Genomic DNA, 21,638 nt, shown 5'->3' with positions numbered 1-21,638 from the left:
TTGCATAGAGAGAAATGATCTGTTTGACAGTAAGTTTATTGGTGGTTCTTACACAGTATCTTTAAAAGTGCCTTAGGGAACCCTGTCCCTCCTAACAAGTGTATCTCGATTAATAATAACCTGCCAGTCACAGATCATCATCAAAGTCTTCACCAGTTGTAAAGAGGTCACACAGTCGTGGGAGTTGGGGATTCTGTGGCTCCTGGACCAGGGGCCCACCCTCTGCCCAGGGAGTCCTTGCGTCCCATGAGGTCTTCCCGCAGGGCCTCTCAGGCCCGGATGTGGTGGGGTGTGTGGCCCGAGGAAGCTGGACAGCGTCAGTGGGCCTGCTGAGGCCTTCCCTTGAGGCCTGTGCTCTGGGGGTCCCGGGGGTCCCCTGCTTAGCCTGTGCTGGAGCAGCTGGCCCAGGATCCCTCTGAAGAGGCGTTGGCTGCTCTCTGTCCACATGTGAACTGTTTCTAGGTGACAGGACAAATCGTGCCCATTTAGAGGAGGTGGCGGTGACCTGCTGGGTAGGACTCCATAGCTCCTTCCCAGGACCCCTCGGCTCCCTGGCGCCGCAGTCGGCAGCGTTCTCCCGGAGGCAGGGGCTGCTGCCTTGCTTCACCTTCCATGTCAAGCCAGCCTGTCCCTGAAAGAGAAGATGGCCATGCCCTCCATTTGTAAGAACAATGCCAGGGCCCAGCAGGACCACGAGCCCTGCCTGGGCCCTGCCTGGGCCTCTGGTTCTGACACTTTCTGCTGGAAGCCGTCAGGCTGGGACAGGCTTTGACTTTGAGAGTTAGCAAGACAAAGCAAATAAATGCCTTCCACCTCACCCCAAACCATCTGCTAAATTGCATGACCAGGCTTTCCAAAAACAAGACACGTCATCTGGTGATCCATCTCCTGGGGACCTTAGAATCGGGTCACCAGTGCCTACAAAGGAGGTTTGAGCAGGGAGGGCCTAGAGACGTCTGGAAAGGGGTGGGCTGGCTCCATCCTGCCATCTCCCACCTGGGAGCAGCTCTCCAGAGCCTGCCGGGTTCTGCAGCTGCACAGGTGGCAGCACCGAGCTCCCAGTGGGATAGAAAAGCTGGGGTCTGGCTTCTCTCACCCCAGGAACCAAAGATGCTCTGAAAGTTGGGTGTAGGCCGGGTGCAGTGGCTCACGCCTGTAATCCCAGCACTTTAGGAGGCTGAGGCAGGCAGATCACCTGAGGCCAGGGGTTCGAGACCAACCTGGTCAACAAAATGAAACCCTATCACTACTAAAAATACAAAAATTAACCAGGCATGGTGGCACATGCCTGTAATCTCAGCTACTCGGGAGGCTGAGGCAGGAGAATCACTTGAACCTGGGAGGCAGAGGTTGCAGTGAGCCGAGATCGTGCCATTCCACTCCAGCCTGGGCAACTGAGTGAGACTCTGTCCCCCCCAAAAAAAAAAAAAAAAAAAAAAAGAAACTTGGGTTGTAGACTGGGAGCAGTGGCTCATGCCTGAATCCCAGCACTTTGGAAAGCCGAGGCAGACTGGAATGCTCAAGCAGATATGCTTGAGTCCAGGAGTTTGAGACCAGCTTGGGAAACATGATGAAACCCCACCTCTACAAAAAATTAGCCAAGCGTGGTGGTGAGTGCCTGTGATCCCAGCTACTCGGGAAGATCACTTCAGCCCGGGAGGTGGAGGCTGCTATGAGCTGAGATGGCACCACTGCACTCCAGCCTGGGTGACAGAGTGACACCCTGTCTCAAAAACAGAAGGTTGGGGGTGGTGGTTCATGCCTGTAATCCCAGTACTTTGGGAGGCCGAGGCGGGTGGATCACTTGAGGTCAGGAGTTCAAGACCACCCTGGCCAACATGGTGAAACCCCCCATCTCCACTAAAAATACAAAAATTGGCTGGTAGATTACAGGTACATGCAACCACGCCCAACTCATTATTTTTAGTAGAGACGGGGTTTCACCATGTTGGCCAGGCTGGTCTCAAACTCCTGACCTCAGGTGATCCACCCGCCTCACCCTCCCAAAGTGCTGAGATTACAGGTGTGAGCCACCGCGCCTGACCTCTACAAAATATTTTTTTTAAATTAGCCAGTGTGGTGGTGCACATCTGTAGTCCCAGCTACTTGAGGGGCTGAGGCAGGAGGATCACTTGAGCCTGGGTGGTTGAGGCTTCAGTAGGCTCTGACTGTGCCACTGCACTCCAGCCTGGGTAGACAGAGTGAGACCCTGTCTCAGAAAACAAAAATGAACAAGGCAACACCCTAAGTGAAGAGCGTCTCACATACAAGAGTCCACACCTGGGCAAATGCGAGTGTGGAGGGAAGCATCTCCCAGGATTCAGGGCGGGCCCACAGACTGCTCCTGCCTGGACAAAGGTCCCCGTGCTCCCTGCAGAATGAGACGACGGCCCTGACCCAGAAAATCCAACCTTAGTTGCTCCCAGGTGTCACGATGCTCTTTGGTCCTGAGCTACCCTCACGGGAGACGAGAGGCATGGGAGAGAAAAGGGGGTAGAGACCCAAGGAAGGAGTTGGCTTCACACAGAAAAGACAAGAAACCCAGGTGGTGAGATGGGCTTTCTGCGGTTAGGAATCTTATACTTTGTCACCTGTGACAAAAGACAAAATTATCCCACACATACTCAGTGGTCACTGGGACCACAGAGAAACTATTCTCTGTCACTGACCTTCTGGGGTTCCCAGGCGACCTCAGAGCCACCCGAGTCCTGGATGCCAAGGCTGCACGGAGGCTGGACGGTGCTCTGGCTCCACTTCCTGTCAGGACAGTACTGTCAGTGGTCCCGTGCTACTCTCCAGTGGCACCCTAAGCCTGACTCCACGATCACATGGCCCACAAACTCGGGTGGCCGCCTGCTCATCCCAACAGCTTCCCAGGCAGCTGCTCAGGCTGCCCAGCCACCGCGCAGGCCCCACTCCCCGTTTCACAGCTTCTAGTTGCTAGAAAGTTGTGTTTTTCTTTTACGCAGGGTCTCACTGGCACCCAGGCTGGAGTGCAATGGCTCACTGCAGCCTTGACCTCCTGGGCTCCGGTGATCCTCCTGCCTCAGCCTCCCAAGTAGCTGAGACCACAGGCATGCACCACCATGCCCCATGAATTTGTTTAAAAACTTTGTTGTACAGATAGGGTCTCCCTATGTTGCCCGGACTGGTGTCAAATGATCCTCCTGCCTCAGCCTCCCAAAGTGCTGGGATTAGAGGTGTGAGCCATTGTGCCCAGAGGAATGTTCTGGTTTGAAAGCAGAATCTACCTCCTGAAAGCACCTGCCCTCTAAGAGCCACCCTAGATCCTTAGCCTAAAGCAGTCTCTCCAAAAAACTCACTGAAACGCCTGAAGCAGAAGAAACCTTCCTTCAAGTCGGAGGTCTCTGCTTCTCTGTTGAAAGCTCTCAGGCCTGTCAGCTACTCTGGCCACTTCCCCGAGGCCAGTCTAGTCTGAGATGTTCAGAATTAAGTGGGCATCATAAAGGGTACGCATACTGGTGTCCTGCCCAGCCTTTGCCTCTGCACCAGCAGTGCCCAATGCCCAGGTGGGCCGAGGGGCCAGCAGTGGCAGCAGCTGCCCATTGCCACTTGCCACCTAGGCTTCCCCCGCTTGGCTGATGCTCACAGTGGCTCACTGGTACCCCCACTGCTGGAGGCAGCATAGGCTCTGGGCCAGGGCTGGACCGGAGTCGCACTTGGCACCTTTTTCTAGGCAGGTCTTGGCTGAGGCGGGGGCCTGGCTCCTCCGTTTTGGATGAAGGCTGTTTGCTGAAACACACTCCTCTTCCTTCCAGCTCCAGTTCTTGGGAGTCCCTTTCGAGATACTTCAGCCAGCGACTCTCCAAGGGCTGCGATTTTTCCTATCAGATTGGGAAAAAAGTTGATTCTCAGTACTGGAAAGCAGGCAGTTTTATCGAAAACCCCTAGCCCAACTCTTGTGCCTGAGGGTCTCGGGTCACGTCCAGCTCCACGCTAGGGAAGGCAGTGGCTGGAAGGTGATGGACACCAATACCCTGTGATGCTGGCAGGACAGTGCTCACTGGTACAGGCCTTGGGAAGGCGGCAGGACACGGCCCACCAAGAATCTCATGAATATCTATGCTCCCTGGCCCAGTGATTCCACACAAAGAGAGAAGGCAGAGGTGCCAGTCCCAGTGTTACAAAAAGTAGCAAATTTTATTTATAAGAACAGAACTGGGCCGGGCGCGGTGGCTCAAGCCTGTAATCCCAGCACTTTGGGAGGCCGAGACGGGCGGATCACAAGGTCAGGAGATCGAGACCATCCTGGCTAACATGGTGAAACCCCGTCTCTACTAAAAATACAAAAAACTAGCCGGGCGAGGTGGCGGGCGCCTGTAGTCCCAGCTACTCCGGAGGCTGAGGCAGGAGAATGGCGTGAACCCAGGAGGCGGAGCTTGCAGTGAGCTGAGATCCGGCCACTGCACTCCAGCCTGGGCGACAGAGCGAGACTCCGTCTCAAAAAAAAAAAAAAAAACAAAAAAAAAAAAAAAAACAGAAGTGGCCAGGTGCAGTGGCTCACGCCTGTAATCCCAGCACTTTGGGAGGCCGAGGCGGGTGGATCACGAGGTCAGGAGATCAAGACCATCCTGGCTAACACAGTGAAAACCCATCTCTACTAAAAAAAAAAATACAAAAAACTAACCGGGCGTGGTGGCGGGCGCCTGGAGTCCCAGCTACTCGGGAGGCTGAAGCAGGAGAATGGCGTGAACCCGGGAGGCGGAGCTTGCAGTAAGCCGAGATTGTGTCATTATACTCCAGCCTGGGACTCCGTCTCAAAAGAAAAAAAAAAAGAACAGAAGTGTGGAAACATGGCCAGGCGCCGTGGCTCACACCTGTAATCCTAGCACTTCAGGAGGCTGAGGCGGGCGGGTCACCTGAGCTCAGGAGTTAAAGACTAGCCTGGGCAACATGGTAAAACCCCATCTCTACTAAAAATACAAACATTAGCTGGGTGTGGTGGTGTGGGTCTGTAATCCCAGCTGCTTGGGAGGCTGAGGAAGGAGAGTTGCTTGAACCCAGGAGGCAGAGGTTGCAGTAAGCCGAGATCACACCACTGCACTTCAGCTGGGGGATAGGCCGAGACTCTGTCGAAAGAAGGAAAGGAGAGGAAAGAAGGGAGGAAGGGAGGGAGGGAGGAAGGGAGGCAAGCAGAAGTGTGGAAACAACCTACATAACATATAATAAAGGAACCAATACTAGTACATCTACTACATTCTGTAAATACTTTGTTTTTTTGAGATGTTGGGACTCCAGTGAGCAGTGATCATGCCTCTGCACTCCAGCCTGGGCGACAGAGGGAGACCCTGTCTCAAAAATAAGTAAGAAATGAAAATCATTGAAAACTATACCGCAACACAGAAGAATGATACAACTGAAAACTAGGATGCAAAAAAGTATTTCTGATGAGAATGATATAAAATTAAGTCTGTAAATGGACCAAATTGGAAGCACAGACACAGGTACCAGAAGAGCATCTTCCTCTGCTTATAACAAAGTATGAATCTGGCCAGGTGCATTGGTTCATGCCTGTACTCCCAGTACTTTGGGAGCCGAGGCGGGAAGATGGCTTGAGCCCAGGAGTTCGAGACCAGCCTAGGCAACACAGGGAGACCCTGCCTCTACAAAACAGACACAAAATTAGCTGGGTGTGGCAGGGCACACTTGTAGTCCCAGTTACTAAGGAGCCTGAGGTGGGAGGATTACTTAAGTCCAGGAAGTCAAGGCTGCAGGGAGCCATGATCGCTCCCTGCATTCCAGCCTGGGCGACACAGTGAGACCTTGTTTCAAACAAAACAAAACAACAAAACAGCTTGCAGTCTGGAACAAGGAAAGAAGGAAACCCAGGTGTTTTATCCCATTATTCTCTCCCTCTCAGAGGTATGCCCAGAGTGCTGTGGGAGCAAAGTGGAAGCAGTAAGGTGATATTTGAGCTACATTCAGAAGGAGTTCTCCAAGCAGACACGAGAGAGTCCTTTGCAGGGTACTGTAATGATTGGTACACGTGGCTATCTCCATCCTTAGAAAAGGTACAGGTTTACTTATTTTTGTGTTCCCTGCAGCGTTAAGTCAACTGCCTGTAGGGTGGCATCAACACACACTTGCTCTACGAATGACTACTGGATACATCTGTGCATTCATCCCTTCCCTGACACAGAGCCAGCCTGGGGCAGGTGGGCCTGAGGCTTACCTGCTGCTTCACATTCCCAGCCTGCTGGTGGCCCATGTTTTCTTCTTCACCAGCACTGACAGTTTCTTCTAGAGACCTTCAGGGAAGACCATACATATGCCCTTTGAAAAATGACCAGGGGCTGGGCACAGCGGCTCACTCCTGTAATCCCAGCACTTTGGGAGGCTGAGGCAGGTGGATCACCTGAGGTCAGGAGTTCGAGACAAGTCTGGCCAACATGGTGGTGCATATCTATAATCCCAGCTACTTGGGAGGCTGAGGCAGGATAATCGTTTGAACCCGGGAGGCGGAGGTTGCAGTGAGCCAAGATTGCTAGAACATGGAATCACATGACAATGGAGATAAGTTGCAGCTTCAACCTCCCTGGGCTCAGGTGGTCCTCCCACCTCAGCCTCCTGAGTATCTGGTACCACAGGCACCCACTACCATGCCTGGCTAAATTTTTTTTCCTTTTTTTTGTAGAGAGGGTTTTGCCATCTTGTCCAGGCTAGTCTCAAACTCCTGGGCTCAAGTGATCTACCCACCTCAGCCTCCCCAAGTGCTGGGATTACAAGTGTGAAGTATGCATCCAGCTGTTATTTGATTTTAAAAATCATTTTTCCAATTGCCCACTGCATATATATAGAAATACAATTTAATTTTGTATGTTGACCTTGTATCCTTGTGCTCTTGCTAAATTATTAGTTCTAGTAGCTTTTTTGTAGATTCATTAGGATTTCCTACATACACAATCATGCTATTTGCAAATAAAATAATGGATTTATCCAGTTTGGTATTTACTGCGTTTCCTTAATCTAAAAATGTTGTCTTTGATTCTGGAAAATGCTGCTCTCATCTCTTCAGTTATTGCTTTTGCTCCATTCTCTTAATTATCTTTTGCTAGAACTCTCCTCTGTAACCTCCATGTCCCTCAACTTTCCCTTATATTTTCTACTTTTCCACTTTTCTGTGTTGCACTGTGAATAATTTTTTAGGTTTATCTTCCATTTCACTAATTCTCTCTTAGCTGCATTTAATCTGCTTAATGTGTCCACTGAATTTTTAATTTCTTTTTTTTTTTTTTTGAGATGGAGTCTTACTTTGTCACCCAGGCTGGTGTGCAATGGCGCAATCTTGGCTCACCACAACCTCTGCCTCCTGGGTTCAAGTGATTTCCAGCTAATTTTTGTATTTTTAGTAGAGATGGGGTTTCACTATGTTGGCCAGGCTGGTCATGAACTCCTGACCTCAAGTGATCTGCCTGCCTTGGCCTCCCAAAGTACCAGGATTACAGGCATGAGCCACTATGCCCGGCCTAAACTGGATTTTTAATTTTAGTGATTATACTTTTAAGTTCTGCAAACTCTTTTTTTTTTTTTTAAGACAGAGTCTTACTCTGTTGCAGGCCTCACTTAAGCCTGGGAGGTGGAGGCTGGCTCATTGTAACCTCCACCTCCCAGGCTCAAGCGATTCTTATGCCTCAGCCTCCAGAGCAGCTGAGATTACAGGCACGTGCCACCACACCCAATTAACTTTTGTATTTTTAGTAGAGGTGGAGTTTCACCATGTTGGCCAGGCTGGGTCTTGAACTCCTGACCTCAAATAATCCGCCTGCTTTGGCCTCTCAAAGTGCTGGGATTACAGGTGTGAGCCACTGCACCTGGCCTCTTTTCGGTTCTTTTTCAAATACACCTATTTTTTTGGATGAGGGTGATCTGGCTGTAATATCTGTCACCCCATCAGTCACCAAGGTTGGTTAGCTCATCTGGCTGGTGTCCCCGTCCTCCCTCACCCCTCCACGTGCGTCCCTCCTGAAGCTGTGCGCTTGGCTGAAGAGGACCACCACCTCCAATAGAGGAGGAGCGGTCTTCGGTCCAGGGTATATGAGTAGCTGCACCCCCCTGCTAGAACCTCCAAACAAGCTCTCAAATACACCCATTTTTTGAAGTCCCTCATCTTATCACCCACTTATTTTATTAAGTATATTAAACATGCAATATCATGTATTCTGAAGTCTTTATGGGTCTGACTCTTCGGACTGTTGTTCTGCTGTCTTTTGCTCCTGGTGACATATTTCCTTGAATGTTAAATGATTTTATTTTATTTATTTGTTTATTTTTTTTATTTATTTATTTATTTTTTTTGAGACGGAGTCTCGCTCTGTCGCCCAGACTGGAGTGCAGTGGCGCGATCTCGGCTCACTGCAAGCTCCGCCTCCCGGGTTCCCGCCATTCTCCTGCCTCAGCCTCCGGAGTAGCTGGGACTACAGGCGCCGCCACCACGCCCGGCTAATTTCTTTTTGTATTTTTAGTAGAGACGGGGTTTCACCATGTTAGCCAGGATGGTCTCGATCTCCTGACCTCGTGATCCGCCCGCCTCGGCCTCCCAAAGTGCTGGGATTACAGGCTTGAGCCACCGCGCCCGGCCTTGTTAAATGATTTTAAACTCCTGAGTACATGCTACTTGGAGCTTTTTCTGTGGGAATTCTTGAAGGCCCGGCAATTGAAGATATATTGCTGCACAGAGGAGCTGCATTCACCTCTGCTCGCTGGGACAATTAGAAGATAAATTTTCCGCTTGAGGCTTTTCACACAGGGTATGTAGAAGGATGAAAAACCGTGCAACAACTTCCTTTTATTTCCAAAATCTTAGAGCTATTTCCCCCTCTTCAGCCATTGCCAAGGTCAATACAGGCAGGCTGCCCGCTGCAGAGGGGATCTAGTTCATTCATACACGGAGGGTGCAGTCCTCCAGGGGCTTGGTTTTGTTAGGAGGTGTCCCACTGGTCTTCCCACACTGACCGGGCCATAGGTTTTGTCTTCTGAGGGTCTCCTGCACCCCTCCCAGCCATCTAACTGGAGGCTCCAGAGCACCCGGCTCCAACCACCCCAGCAGCTCAGGTGCTTCCTCTCTGGATTCCGGCTTCTGCTTTTTTTTTTTAAAAAGCCAGTTAAATTTAGCAGTGCAAGTTGTACATCAACTTTAGTGACACTAACGTTAATAAGTTCTGATAACCCACTACCGTCGGACCAGCTTCTCCTTCATTTTTGACCTCTTGAGAGTTACTTACTTACCTTTTTTCTCTTTTTTTTTTTTTTTTTTGAGATAGTCTCATTCTGTCATCCAGGCTGGAGTGCAGTGGCACGATCTCGGCTCACTGCAACCTCCGCCACCTGGGGACAAGTGATTCTCCTACCTCAGCCTCCTGAGTAGCTGGGATTACAGGCGCATGCCACCATGCCCGGCTACTTTTTCTGTATTTTTAGTAGAGTCGGGGTTTCACCATGCTGGCCAGGCTGGTCTCGCACTCCTGACCTCGTGATCGGCCCGCCTTGGCCTCCCAAAGTGCTGGGACTACAAGCATGAGCCACCGCTCCCGGCCGAGAGTTACTTTCTTTCTAGTCAGCGCATCCGTGCATGTAAAACAGCTGGCGTTTTAAGTTATTTTCAGTGAGAGAACTGCTCGGCGTGTTCCGCTGCCATATTGTGAGACATGGGAGTCTAAGGGACTTCTCCACTGTGTACTTCTATTACCCAGTCAAGACGAAAACAGGGCAACACAACCACACTCTTCTCACACAACTGTACCTGAGTGGCAGCTCTGAAACCTGTCCCTGTAGTAGATTTAATTTTTGGACATGGCGTCTACAGTCAGCACCAGAGCCTTCACCATAAGCCTGAGAAACCAAAAGATATATTACATTTAAAAAGTGTTGGCAGAATGTTGAGAAACAGATCCATTTGAGATGCACCTCGGGGAGGACAAAGCTGTATTCTGCAAGGCCCAAAGACCCCTAAAGCAGCATGGAGGAATCCTAATGACTGACTGCTGTCTCTAGAATCATCTACAAACCAACCGTCTCTGGAACTAGTACTTCAGATCTATGTGGCTATCCCGCAAGCACCCTGAACTCTACCTATTGAAGCCAAACGCAACCCAAAGCCCTACACAAAATGGTTAGTGAACATGAATAAAAAGGTCATAAGAGAAGTAACACATATTGCCACATTGTATAACATACTGCCAAAAAATATATGAAATGCTACTTACCTTCACTGATAATCAAGGGAATACAAAATAAATTTTTTCCACTTAGCAGTCACAAATTCATCCAACAAGTATTTACTGAGTACCAACTAATGTGCCAGGCCTCATCTAGGGGCAGACGACACAGGAACAGACTAGACTCCCTGTCATCATGGAACTCACATTCAAGTGAGAAGAGACAGGAAAGAAACAGTGAGGCATGTAACGTATCAGACGCTAATACGTGCTCCTGAGAAAGACAAGGCCAGGAAGGAGGCCTTACGTAAGAGCATACTGTTTTACATAAGGTGTTCGAAGTGGTCAAGGAATGGATCTCTAAGAAGGTAAGGTCTGAGCACAAACAGGAAGATACGAAGGAGCAAGCCACATGGCTGTCTAGGGGAAGAACATTCCAGCAGAAGCAATGATATGAAAATGAGTGTGAAGACCCTGAGCCTGGAATTTTGGAGGAACAGTGAAGAGGCCAGCATGGCTGGAGCTGAGTGGTCTAAGGAGAAGATGGTAAGAAATGAAACTTGAGAGTATGGGTCCTACTACAGGCAGAATCAGCTTTACAGGTATGAGATCTGCTCTGCTGTCGCCGTCTTGAAATTCTTAACAATCTGGTCTTTGAACTTGTGTTTTGTAAGTGAAGTCTGCTGGGACAATGGCGCACATCTGCGATCAGACGCACACACTGTATGTGTCCACTCTTCCTCAACACCCCGCTGGCAGGAGCATTCTTGATGTCCCGTGAGCAAAGAACTCTGGTGGACACCCAGTGCCTGGCAGCAGTGTGTCAATTGAGAACTGAGAACCAACCATTGTTTTTAGCAGCATGGAGACCACTGCCGACTCCGACACAAGCAATTGTAATGGACAGGTGGGGAGTGCAGCCCTGTTTGGAGCACATTCAAGTGAGAACGGAGGAGAGCAGCTGGAGGGGGAAATGGCAAAGTTGAAAAAGACCAGGCTGGCATAACCAGAAGTGGTGTGCTCTTCCATGGGGCAGGGACTGCTGGCTGGATACTGAAGCGCATTCTTCCCAATGTGGGCACAAAACTAGACTTCATTTCCCAGTGTGCATGTAGTCGGGGTGGCCACGAAACCAGCCTCTTGCCATGGCAGTGTCACTTGTTTCCCGGCCTGGCCCTCAAAGCCTCCAGCAGCTCCTCCACGCACTTGCCTTTCTCAGTGGCTAGAAGCAGCTACAGATGAGCCTCAGGGAATAAAAGAAGCCCAAGATGGCAGGAACTTGGATCCCCGAGCAACCACATCAAGGGCAGCGCCCTGCTGACCTTATCGTCTTCCCAGGACTGTTACGAGAGCAAGAGAAACGTCTATTGCATTAAGCCACCACAATTTTGGTGTGTTTGTTACTGTGGCCTAGTCAGCCATACACCATATACCACACACAGCACAGAAGCACCGAGGGGATAAGAAGCCTTCCTCAAGGAGAATGCAGAAATACATCTCAAACAAGCCATGCTCACCATGTGGGGTGTCTGCCTACCTGGTAAGCCAGCCCCTCTCTACTGAGACCCAATCCCAGTTGACTGGACCAGAGGTGGACATCCGAATCAGCCTGGGCCAACCAGATTGCTTCTCCTAGGAATTTATAACTGGGACTCAGCTCTTCCAGTTGGCTTGGAATGAGATTCTGTGGACTTGGAGCAGAGAATGTGACTGAACAGTCTGGGGAGAAACAGAAAGGGAAGGAGAGGAGAAAATAGAACAAAGATACAGGGAGAAGCTGGGTGATGGGGAGGAAAAGCTGAGGCCTGGCTTGTTGGGTGATGGGGAGGAAAAGCTGAGGCCTGGCTTGTTGGGTGATGGGGAGGAAAAGCTGAGGCCTGGCTTGTTGGGTGATGGGAGGAAAAGCTGAGGCCTGGCTTGTTGGCAGCTTTTCAGTTCTTGGGGCTAGTTTTTCAAGGCATCAGGGATGAAGTTCTGCCCCTTGGATTCCCTAAGAGATCTCATTACCTTGCCAGCACTTTTTCTTGTTTTTAACTTTGCTGAACCCATTCTGAAGTGGTTTTTTTTTTCCCTTTTAAAAAAAAAAAAATCAGCTGGGCACCGGTGGTTCACGCCTGTAATCCCGGCACTTTGGGAGGCCAAGGCAGGTGGATCATGGGGTCAGGAGATCGAGACCATCCTGGCTAACACAGTGAAACCCCGTCTCTACTAAAAATACAAAAAACTAGCCGGGCGAGGTGGCGGCACCTGTAGTCCCAGCTACTCAGGAGGCTGAGGCAGGAGAATGGCGTGAACCCGGGAGGTGGAGCTTGCAGTGAGCCAAGTTTGCGCCACTGCCCTCCAGCCTAGGTGACAGAGGGAGACTCTGTCTCAAAAAAAATAAAAAAATATATCAGGTGAAGGCGCTCATCAATGGCAGGTGGATCATTTGAGGTCCGGAGTTTGAGACCAGCCTGGCCAACATGGTGAGACCCCATCTCTACTAAACATTCAAAAAACAAATTAGCTGGGCGAGGTGGCACGACCTGTAGTCCCAGATACTCAGGAGGCTGAGGCAGGAGAATCGCTTGAACCCGGGAGGCGAAGGTTGCGGTGAGCCAAGATCGTACCATTACACTCTAGCCTGGGTGAGACTCCATCTCAAAAAAAAAAAAAACCCCCCAAAAACAGCAATTTAACTTCTAGGACTATGTCCTAAATAAACAGTAAACAGCCGGTCACGTGGATAAAGAGGTTTTTGTAAAAAGCTTCACTGCAGAGTTGTGCGTAACAGTCAAAAGGGAAATCAACCTAAATACCCAACAAGGTTGGACCCGTTACTCACTCACTCACTCAACAAACACCGAGCACTATGCTAGGTGCTGAGGATACACCAGTAAAGAAAAAGCCTCTGTTCTCATGGAACTAAAGTCTTAGATGGACAATCTGCACATAAACACGACCATATAATTTCCATAGGATTCTGAGAAGAGGGAGGCGAACTCCACAGTGGGCACAAAGACCCAAGAGGGAGCAAATTTAGGTTTCAGGTCAGAAAGAAAGCACACGGCTGTAGGTGAAGAGGAAAGATGAGAGATGAAGGGAGAGGCGGCACTGGGGCTGGAGCAGGAAAAGAGCAAGTTCAGTAAGGCAAAGGACGCAGGACAGTTTGAGGTCTTCAGAGTTCAGGAGGGGGAATGTGGATGGACTGAAAAGATGTGCTCAATGCCAGATGCAAACAGCTGGATAAGAGCATTTACAGCCTGCCCCTGCCTGCACTTCCTGAGCCCACTCTCCCACACCCCCACCTCCACCAAAAGCCTCTGCCCTTCCCCAGCTGCCCTGATTCCTCCGTCATCTTCTCACAGTCCCTGGTGCTTTCCTTTCCTTGTGCTCAGCCGAGTTTTAAATTATGTAGATGCGTGTGTGCATTAGTTTCTCTTCCCCTTCCACACAAGTGCATCTGTGAGGGCAAGAATGACAATGGGCTTACTTTCCACTGTTTCCCTCATGCTTGGCACACAGAAGGTACTCAAGAAATACTTGCTGAATGAAGAATCAAATGGCAGTACCTTTCCAGACACCATTCCATCCATTTCACTTCCTGAAGGAACAGGAAGCTCGGAAGCAGGAGCTCCGTGTCTGGGAACTTTGTGTGAGAGAGGATGATCCCAGCTGTGGCATTCTGGGACTCCCTGGAAGGGCTCACTGCAGGCCTGCGCCCTACCTGCTTTCTGTTTTGTAGACTCACCCGCAAAAAGGACTGCTTCTCTCCACAGGCTTTGCATGTCCACTTGACACTCTTTTTTACCTGCAATGAAATTTCAGAAATACAACTCAGATAATTATTTAAAACAAAATGGAATTGGGCTGGGCCTGGTGGCTCACACCTGTAATCTCCCTTTGGGAGGCCAAGACGGGCGGATCACTAGGTCAGGCGGTCGAGACCAGCTTGACCAACATGGTGAACCCCGTCTCTACTAAAAATACGAAAATTAGCCAGGCGCGGTGGCGTGCACCTGTAATCCCAGCTACTCAGGAGGCTGAGGCAGGAGAATCGCTTGAACGCAGGAGGTGGAGGCTGCAATGAGACGAGACTGTGCCACTGCACTCCAGCCTATGTGACAGAGTGAGACTCCATCTCAAATAAACAAACAAACAAACAGCAAAATGGAATCGGATCTGAAATTTCTTTTTTTCAATCCCAAGTAGCTGGGATTACAGGTGCGTACCACCAGGTCCAGCTAATTTTTGCATTTTAGTAGAGATGGGGTTTCACCATGTTGACCAGGCTGGTCTCAAACTCTTGACCTCAAGTGATCCACCTGCCTTGGCCTCCCACAGTGCTGGGATTACAGGCGTGAGCCACCATGCCTGGCCCGAAATAATTTTTTTTGTTTTTTGAGACGGAGTCTCACTCTGTCGCCCAGGCTGGAGTGTAGTGGCGCGATCTCGGCTCACTACAAGCTCCACCTCCTGGGTTCACGCCATTCTCCTGCCTCAGCCTCCCATGTAGCTGGGACTACAGGTGCCCACCACCATGCCCGGCTAATTTTTTGTATTTTTAGTAGAGACAGGGTTTCACCGTGTTAGCCAGGATGGTCTCCATCTCCTGACCTCGTGATCCACCTGCCTTGGCCTCCCAAAGTGCTGGGATTACAGGCGAGAGCCACCGTGCCTGGCCCTGGCCTGAAATAATTTTAAAAATGGATGGAAAGAGTCCAGAAATAAACCAACACATGTGTAAAAAACAGCATATCATAATCATAAAGGTGGTACTTTAAGAGTGAGAAAAGAACAGACTGTTTAACAAGTCTGGGTTGGTACTGGGAAAACTGGCTATGTATATGAAACACAATCAAGTTGGGCTGGGTGCAGTGGCTTGAGCCTGTCGTCTCAGCGACCAGGCAGGCCAGGACTACTTGAGCCCAGGAGTTTGAGGCCAGTCTGGGTAGCAGAGCAAGAGCCTGTCTCTCAAAACCAAACCCAAACAAACAAAGAAACTCTGAAAAGCCCAAGTGGAAACTCTAAAAAAAAATTCTGTATTTATTTATTTATTTATTTTTTTTATTTTTTTTTTTTTTTTGAGGCGGAGTCTCGCTCTGTCGCCCAGGCTGGAGTGCAGTGGCCGGATCTCAGCTCACTGCAAGCTCCGCCTCCCGGGTTCCCGCCATTCTCCTGCCTCAGCCTCCCGAGTAGCTGGGACTACAGGCGCCGCCACCTCACCCGGCTAATTTTTTTGTATTTTTAGTGGAGACGGGGTTTCATTGTGTTAGCCAGGATGGTCTCGATCTCCTGACCTCGTGATCCGCCCGTCTCAGCCTCCCAAAGTGCTGGGATTACAGGCTTGAGCCACCGCGCCCGGCCAAAATTCTGTATTTATTTTCAATTCTTGTTAAACCTGGGTCTAAAAAAAATTCCATAACATTTTCAGTTCTTGTTAAACCTGACTAGATGTGTTCTCTCTTAACGTGATAAAATGCCTTAAACCCAGCTCTGATGCTGCAGAGTCTCTACCAGCACTCCCCCTGGAAGGGTTACCGACTATCATTTACCATTTTTTTCTGGATGTACTAGCCAATGGAATTAGAAGAAAGTTGTAAGAGGTATAAAAATTGGAAAGGAGGGCAAAACCCTATCATTATTTCTCGATATAATTATAAAACCCGATATAATTTTTTTTTTTGGAGACAGAGTCTCACTCTGTTGCCCAGGCTGGATTACAGTGGTGAGATCTTGGCTCACTGCAACCTCCGCCTTCCAGGTTCAAGCGATTCTCCTGCCTCAGTCTCCCAAATAGCTGGGATTACAGGTATGTGCCACTACACCCGGCTAATTTTGTAGTTTTAGCAGAGACAGGGTTTCATCATGTTGGTCAGGCTGGTCTCAAACTCCTGACCTCAAGTGACCCACCCACCTCGGCCTCACAAAGCGCTGGGATTAAAGGTGTGAGCCACCATGCCCAGGTGCTACCTGATATAATTTTTTATCCGAAAACCAACAAAATGAAATGAAAAGCCACTAAAACCAGACAATCTAATATGGTGGTTAGGTACAAAATTAAGGTACCTTCAAAAGTTAATATAGGTTTTATATGAGCAGACATCTAGTTAGAACACATAATGGATAAAGAGTCCATTTATAACAGCAACAAATAAAATGTTACCAAGGGATACCAAGGTTACTTGAAGAAACGTAATAGATCATGCTTAACATCACAAAGATGTCTATGTTGATTCGTTAACATTAATACGATTAATATGATCCTAATACAAAATCATGAGGTTTTGGGGGGAAGTATCCAAAAGGATTCTAAGGAGGACAATGAGCACCTACCAAAAATGGAAGTAGGGAATGACTTAGCAATTTTACTTCTCAGCTTCTACCTTAAAACACCAATAAAACCGTGAATTTTCTATGAGTATGTAAGCTAGCTTTTTTTTTTTTTTTTTTTTTTTTTGAGACAGAGTGTTGCTCTGTCACCCAGGCTGGAGTGTTGTTGCATCATCTCGGCTCTCTGTAACCTCTGCCTCCTGGATGCAAGTGATTCTCCTGTCTCAGCCTCACAAGTAGCTGGGATTACGGGTGCGCACCACCATGCCCTATATTTTTTGTCTTTTTAGTAGAGACGAGGTTTCACCATGTTGCCCAGGTTGGTCTCTTAACTCCTGACCTCGTGATCTGCCCACCTTGGCCTCCCAAAGTGCTGGGATTACAGGTGTGACCCACCGCGCCCGGCCAAGAAAAACATTTTTAAAAGTTTAGGACTCACAGTACCTGGTGAAGGGATGAACTCTGCGAACTGCTGAGATAGTATGGTTCTGACACTTACTAGATGGAGAAACCACTTGATTTCTGTAGATTCTGGAATTCTCGTGTAAGATGGGAATGATGCCTAAGTCAAAGGTTGTTGAAGTTAAACGTGTTAAAGTAGCACCCAGCTAACTTGCAATTAAAATGGTCAACATCCTCTTCGGTTTCAAGTAATTTTTGTTTTTGAGACAGGGTCTGGCTCTGTTGCCCAGGCTGGAGTCTAGGGGTGTGAAGGCGGCTCACTGCAACCTCTGCCTCCTGGTCTGAAGCGATTCTCCCGCCTCAGCGCCCCTGAGTAGCTAGGACTAGAGATGCACACCACCACATCTGGCTATTTTATTTTAAATTTTAGTAGAGACAAGGTCTTGCTACGTTGCCTAGGCTGGTCTGGAACTTCTGAGCTCAAGTGATCTGCCCTAGTGGGCTTCCCAAAGTGCTGGGATTAGGGGCATGAGCCACGGGGGCCTGGCAACTCACATTTCATAGGGTTGAAAATGACCATAAGGGTCAGGGGCGCTGGCTCACACCTGTAATCCCGGCACTTTGGGAGCCAAGGCGGGCAGAACACTTGCCCCAGCCTGGGCAACACGGCCGAAAACCCCATTTCTACAAAAAATATAAAAATTAGCTGGGGATGGTGGCCGCACCTCTAGTACCAGCTACGTAGGAGGCTGAGGTGGATCAGCTGAGCCTGGGAGGTGCAGATTGCAGCGAGTTGTGATTGTTACCACTGCACTCCAATCTGGGCGATAAAGCGAGACCTTGTCTCAAAATAAATAAGTAAATAAAAAAATAACACTGGTGAATATGGAAGAGTGAAACAGGGAAACAAACAAGTAAATAGAGGCCGGGCGTGGTGGCTCACGTCTGCAATGCCAGCACTCTGGGAGGCTGAGGCGGGTGGATCACGAGGTCAAGAGACGGAGACCTTCCTGGCCAACATGGTGAAACCCCGTCTCTACTAAAAACACAAAAATTAACTGGGCTTGGTGGCGGCCGCCTGTAGTCCAAGCTATTCAGGAGGCTCAGGCAGAAGAATCGTTTGAACCTGGGAGGCGGAGGTTGCAGTGAACCGAGATCGCGCCACTGCACTCCAGCGTGGTGACAGAGTGAGACATGAGACTCCGTCTCAAAAACAAAAAAAGGAAATAAAAATAAATGGAAAATTTGTTTTTAAAAAAAGCACGAAACATTAGACGTGTAATAATTAAAAAAAAACAAATGATCTCCATTTGCAACTCTTAGGACCCAGCTCCTGAAAGAAAACAAGTAAAAACTTTCTGAGCCCTTAAAATGGCCCTTACAAACGCTTAGCATTAAATGCAAGGTTACAGACACATCCTCAGCATCTTGCTGACTTTTTAACATACGTCTTAAAGAAGTCTGATGCTATTCTTTCTCAGGGCAGAGCAGATTAGCAATTAATAAGGAGGGAGGGACTATCAGAAGCGGATACGCTGACTGCAGTGTTAAGTGATATCAAGCAGGGAGACAGGTGCGATCCGGCAAAGGTTAAGTGGCATCCTCTATCTCGCACGCTGAAAGTCAGGGAGGCAAATATGTTCTAGAAACACAGATTAACTGTCTTTAAGACTCGGGGGCCCGTGGTTCACGCGTCGGCGAACAGGCGTATCAAGTCCCTAGCCCCGCGGAAAAGGACGGCGGCAGAGGCGCGGGGCGACGGAGAGGGCGCCCGGGAGTGGAGCAGGGACGCCGCCGCGGCGCGCCCGGGCTCCAAGAACCGTCCTCCCCTCTCACTGAAACGGAGACAGGGCCACCGCGTGGGGCAGGCTCTGCGTAAAGGACGCTATCCTCAACCGGCTTCTCCCACGACCTGCTACAATTCACGAGAGGCCACCTCTGCAGAAACCACTACCTCTGGTTTGTACACGAACCAAACAGAAAGCCCAGAACGACGTTATGCGGGGGCGACCCCAATGAGACCCGCCCTCAGCGGTCCCTGCACTCCTTCGGGCCCAGGTGCATCCCGGAGCCATTCGAGACAGCACCCACGGCCCCGCCATTTCCCGTCCACTGTCCCCGCGCCGGAGGAGAAGGAGGGGGCCGGCACCCGCCAGACCTGGTGCGCCTGGAAGAGGCGGCAGCTGCAGCAGCGCAGGACCCGACAAGGCTGAGGCGGCGCCATCCCTGCCTGTGCAGTAGCCAGCAAGCCAAGCGCGCGCGCTCTGCATTTGTCCCGCCGCGCTCCGCCCCGCCCCGCGTACGCGCTCGCGACGCTCTAGTCCCCTACGCCGCCTCGCATGCGCGTATACTCTTCGCTCCGCCGCCGCGGCCCGCCCCTGCGCACTGGGGTCCCTCTAGCCTACCGCCCCTCTCGCTGGTCGTCTGGGCCCCGGCGACGTCGAAGGAGTCCTGGGTACGGGTGGGTGCGGGATACCCGGTCGCAGACTTGCCGTCTGACCAGGGCAGCGCCCGCATCTTCCTAAGGCAGCGGCTTCCGGCCCTGGGGAGACTGGAGTTGATACGGCAGGGCCTCGGCGGACGAGTTCTTTGGGCTGTTGCACCACGCGGGGCGGAGCGAGGGGCAGCCCTGCCCGGCCTGCGCTGCCGTGCTTTGGGGCAGCAGCGCAGTTAGCCTTTGAACCGGAGCCCGGGGAGGAGTCCGGGGAGACGGAGGGGCTCAGCCGACCCAAGCTTCCCGGAGAGCGCGAAGCCGGCCCCCTGCCGCCCCGGGAGCGTCCCAGGCCCGTCCTCCGGAGGGCGGAGGCGCCCCCGCAGCCCGACGCTCTCGCGGCAACCCTGCGTGGCTTAGGGTTGTAGCCTTGTTGGAAAATAAAATACAAAAAAAAAATTAAAATTACCTCCAACCCTACAACCCTGTGTCTAGGGTTATAATTTTAATTTATGTTTTTTTTCCAACTTTTGCACAGTGAAAAATTAAAAAGCGAGCTTTTTTTTTTTTTGGAGACAAGAGTCTTACTGTGTCGCCCGGGCTGGAGTGCAGTGGCGTGATTCTCCTGCCTCAGCCTCCCGAGTAGCTGGGATCACGGGTGCCCGCCACCAAGCCCAGCTAAATTTTGTAGTTTTAGTAGAGCCGGTGTTTCTCCATGTTGGCCAGGCTGGTCTCGAACTCCTGACGTGTGGTGATCCGCCCGCCTCGGCTTCCCAAAGTACTGGGATTACAGACTCACGTGAGCCACTGCACCCGGCCGACACTCGCTTTTAACAGCAGAAACCATCCCGGTGAAGAAAACACCCAAGCCTGACAAGGGTGCGGGGAGAGCTACCCCTCTTACAGGAAGCTGGGAGAACGGTCAAATGCAAAACCGTGGAAAGCAACCTGACAATACTGCTACCCCAAGGAAGGAATCCCTTCAGATTCACCCAGGTGATTTACTATTCGTTCCCTAGTGTTCCCTGAAGTATACCAGGAAGAAATGGAGATCAGTGTTCTAAAGGACGGCACGGACCCTTACGCAGTTCTATCAGCAAGAACTTGAGTTTGAAGTGACACCCTGCTGTGGAGAGGCAAGGTTACAAAATTACAGTACGTCGTTTGAATTCTGTGACACCGGCATTATTTTCTGGGGGGTGTGTGTGTGTGTGTGTGTGTGTGGCTAAGGTTGTAGGTAATGCTAATTTTTAAATTTTCTCCAACTCTTGTACAGTAAGTAGTTATCAGAAAAAAAAAATTGAGACAATATGCCAATAGAATGGTTGGATAACGAATGACATGAAACTGCAGCCTCTGCAGTAACCGGGCAGTCGGCTGTGTGGGAAGGATGTAGTCAGGACTGCTTGCTCCTCTATTTTCTGTACCACCCTCCCCATGTCAGAGCCAACCCACGAAAGAGGAATACGCTCCCCAAGCCAGTCACAGAAAACATCCTGCTTGTTAGCTCACCTCCAGTTTCCAACAGCCTGCAGTCAGAACCACCTGGAGCCTTCCCTGTTTTCCATCCCCTGGCCCTTGCGCCTGCCCACACCTGTGATGCCTCTGGCTCCCTTGCTGGAGCAAGCCGTGAATACTGTTTCTCATTTGGGTGGTCTTCCTTCATTTCTACGTTTGAGTTATTGTAGCTGAGAACAGAAGGAAGGCATCTGCAAAAAATGTTTTATGCTTAATGAAGAGAGTAGAATAAACATTTCATATATGACATCAGTTAAACTCTGAAAAAAATACAGAATGAATACCAAAACACTGAGGAGTAATCTGTAGCACTAGAAAAAATTGTTTTTCTACTTTTCTGTATATTTTTCTCCTTTTGGCAATAAACCTGTAATCCTTATTTTTATTTTTATTTTTTTATTTTTTTGAGACGGAGTCTCGCTGTGTCACCCAGGCTGGAGTGCAGTGGCGTGATCTCGGCTCACTGCAAGCTCCGCCTCCCGGGTTCACGCCATTCTCCCGCCTCAGCCTCCCAAGTAGCTGAGACTACAGGCGCCCGCCACCACGCCCGGCTAGTTTTTTGTATTTTTAGTAGAGACGGGGTTTCACCGTGTTAGCCAGGATGGTCTCGATCTCCTGACCTCGTGATCCGCCCGTCTTGGCCTCCCAATGTGCTGGGATTACAGGCTTGAGCCACCGCGCCCGGCCTAAACCTGTAATCCTTTAAGAATTCATGTGTTGTGGCCGGGCACGGTGGCTCAAGCCTGTAATCCCAGCACATTGGGAGGCCAAGACGGGCGGATCACGAGGTCAGGAGATCG

General features: G+C 50.1%; 1 protein-coding gene across 1 annotated transcript; it reads right to left on the bottom strand.

Moving 5' to 3' along the window:
- Positions 1-23: 23 nt before the first annotated feature.
- Positions 24-19,202, bottom strand: MRNIP (MRN complex interacting protein). Its single transcript, XM_050794248.1, has 7 exons — positions 19,048-19,202; positions 13,906-13,965; positions 9,761-9,849; positions 6,194-6,269; positions 3,688-3,845; positions 2,670-2,757; positions 24-631 (listed from the first exon to the last, which is right to left on the bottom strand). Exons 1-7 carry the CDS (start codon positions 19,111-19,113, stop codon positions 128-130), a joined length of 1,041 nt encoding a protein of 346 aa, XP_050650205.1. The 5' UTR covers positions 19,114-19,202; the 3' UTR covers positions 24-127.
- Between the last annotated feature and the right edge of the window lie 2,436 nt (positions 19,203-21,638).

The sequence above is a fragment of the Macaca thibetana genome, chromosome 6 (assembly GCF_024542745.1).
Source record: "Macaca thibetana thibetana isolate TM-01 chromosome 6, ASM2454274v1, whole genome shotgun sequence".
NCBI classification, from domain to species: Eukaryota; Metazoa; Chordata; class Mammalia; order Primates; family Cercopithecidae; genus Macaca; species Macaca thibetana.
Note: the sequence above shows the minus strand (reverse complement) of the source record. Positions and strands in the feature narration are given on the sequence as shown.

Bases quoted from the DNA above. Each gene is read 5' to 3' on its own strand.
- MRNIP (XM_050794248.1), bottom strand. From the start codon at position 19,113: ATGGCGCCGCCTCAGCCTTGTCGGGTCCTGCGCTGCTGCAGCTGCCGC. The intron at 13,966-19,047 runs GTCTGGCGGGTG...ATTTCATTGCAG, and splicing joins GCCTCTTCCAGGCGCACCAG to GTAAAAAAGAGTGTCAAGTG. The intron at 632-2,669 runs GTCAGTGACAGA...CTTCTCTTTCAG, and splicing joins TCGCCTGGGAACCCCAGAAG to GGACAGGCTGGCTTGACATG.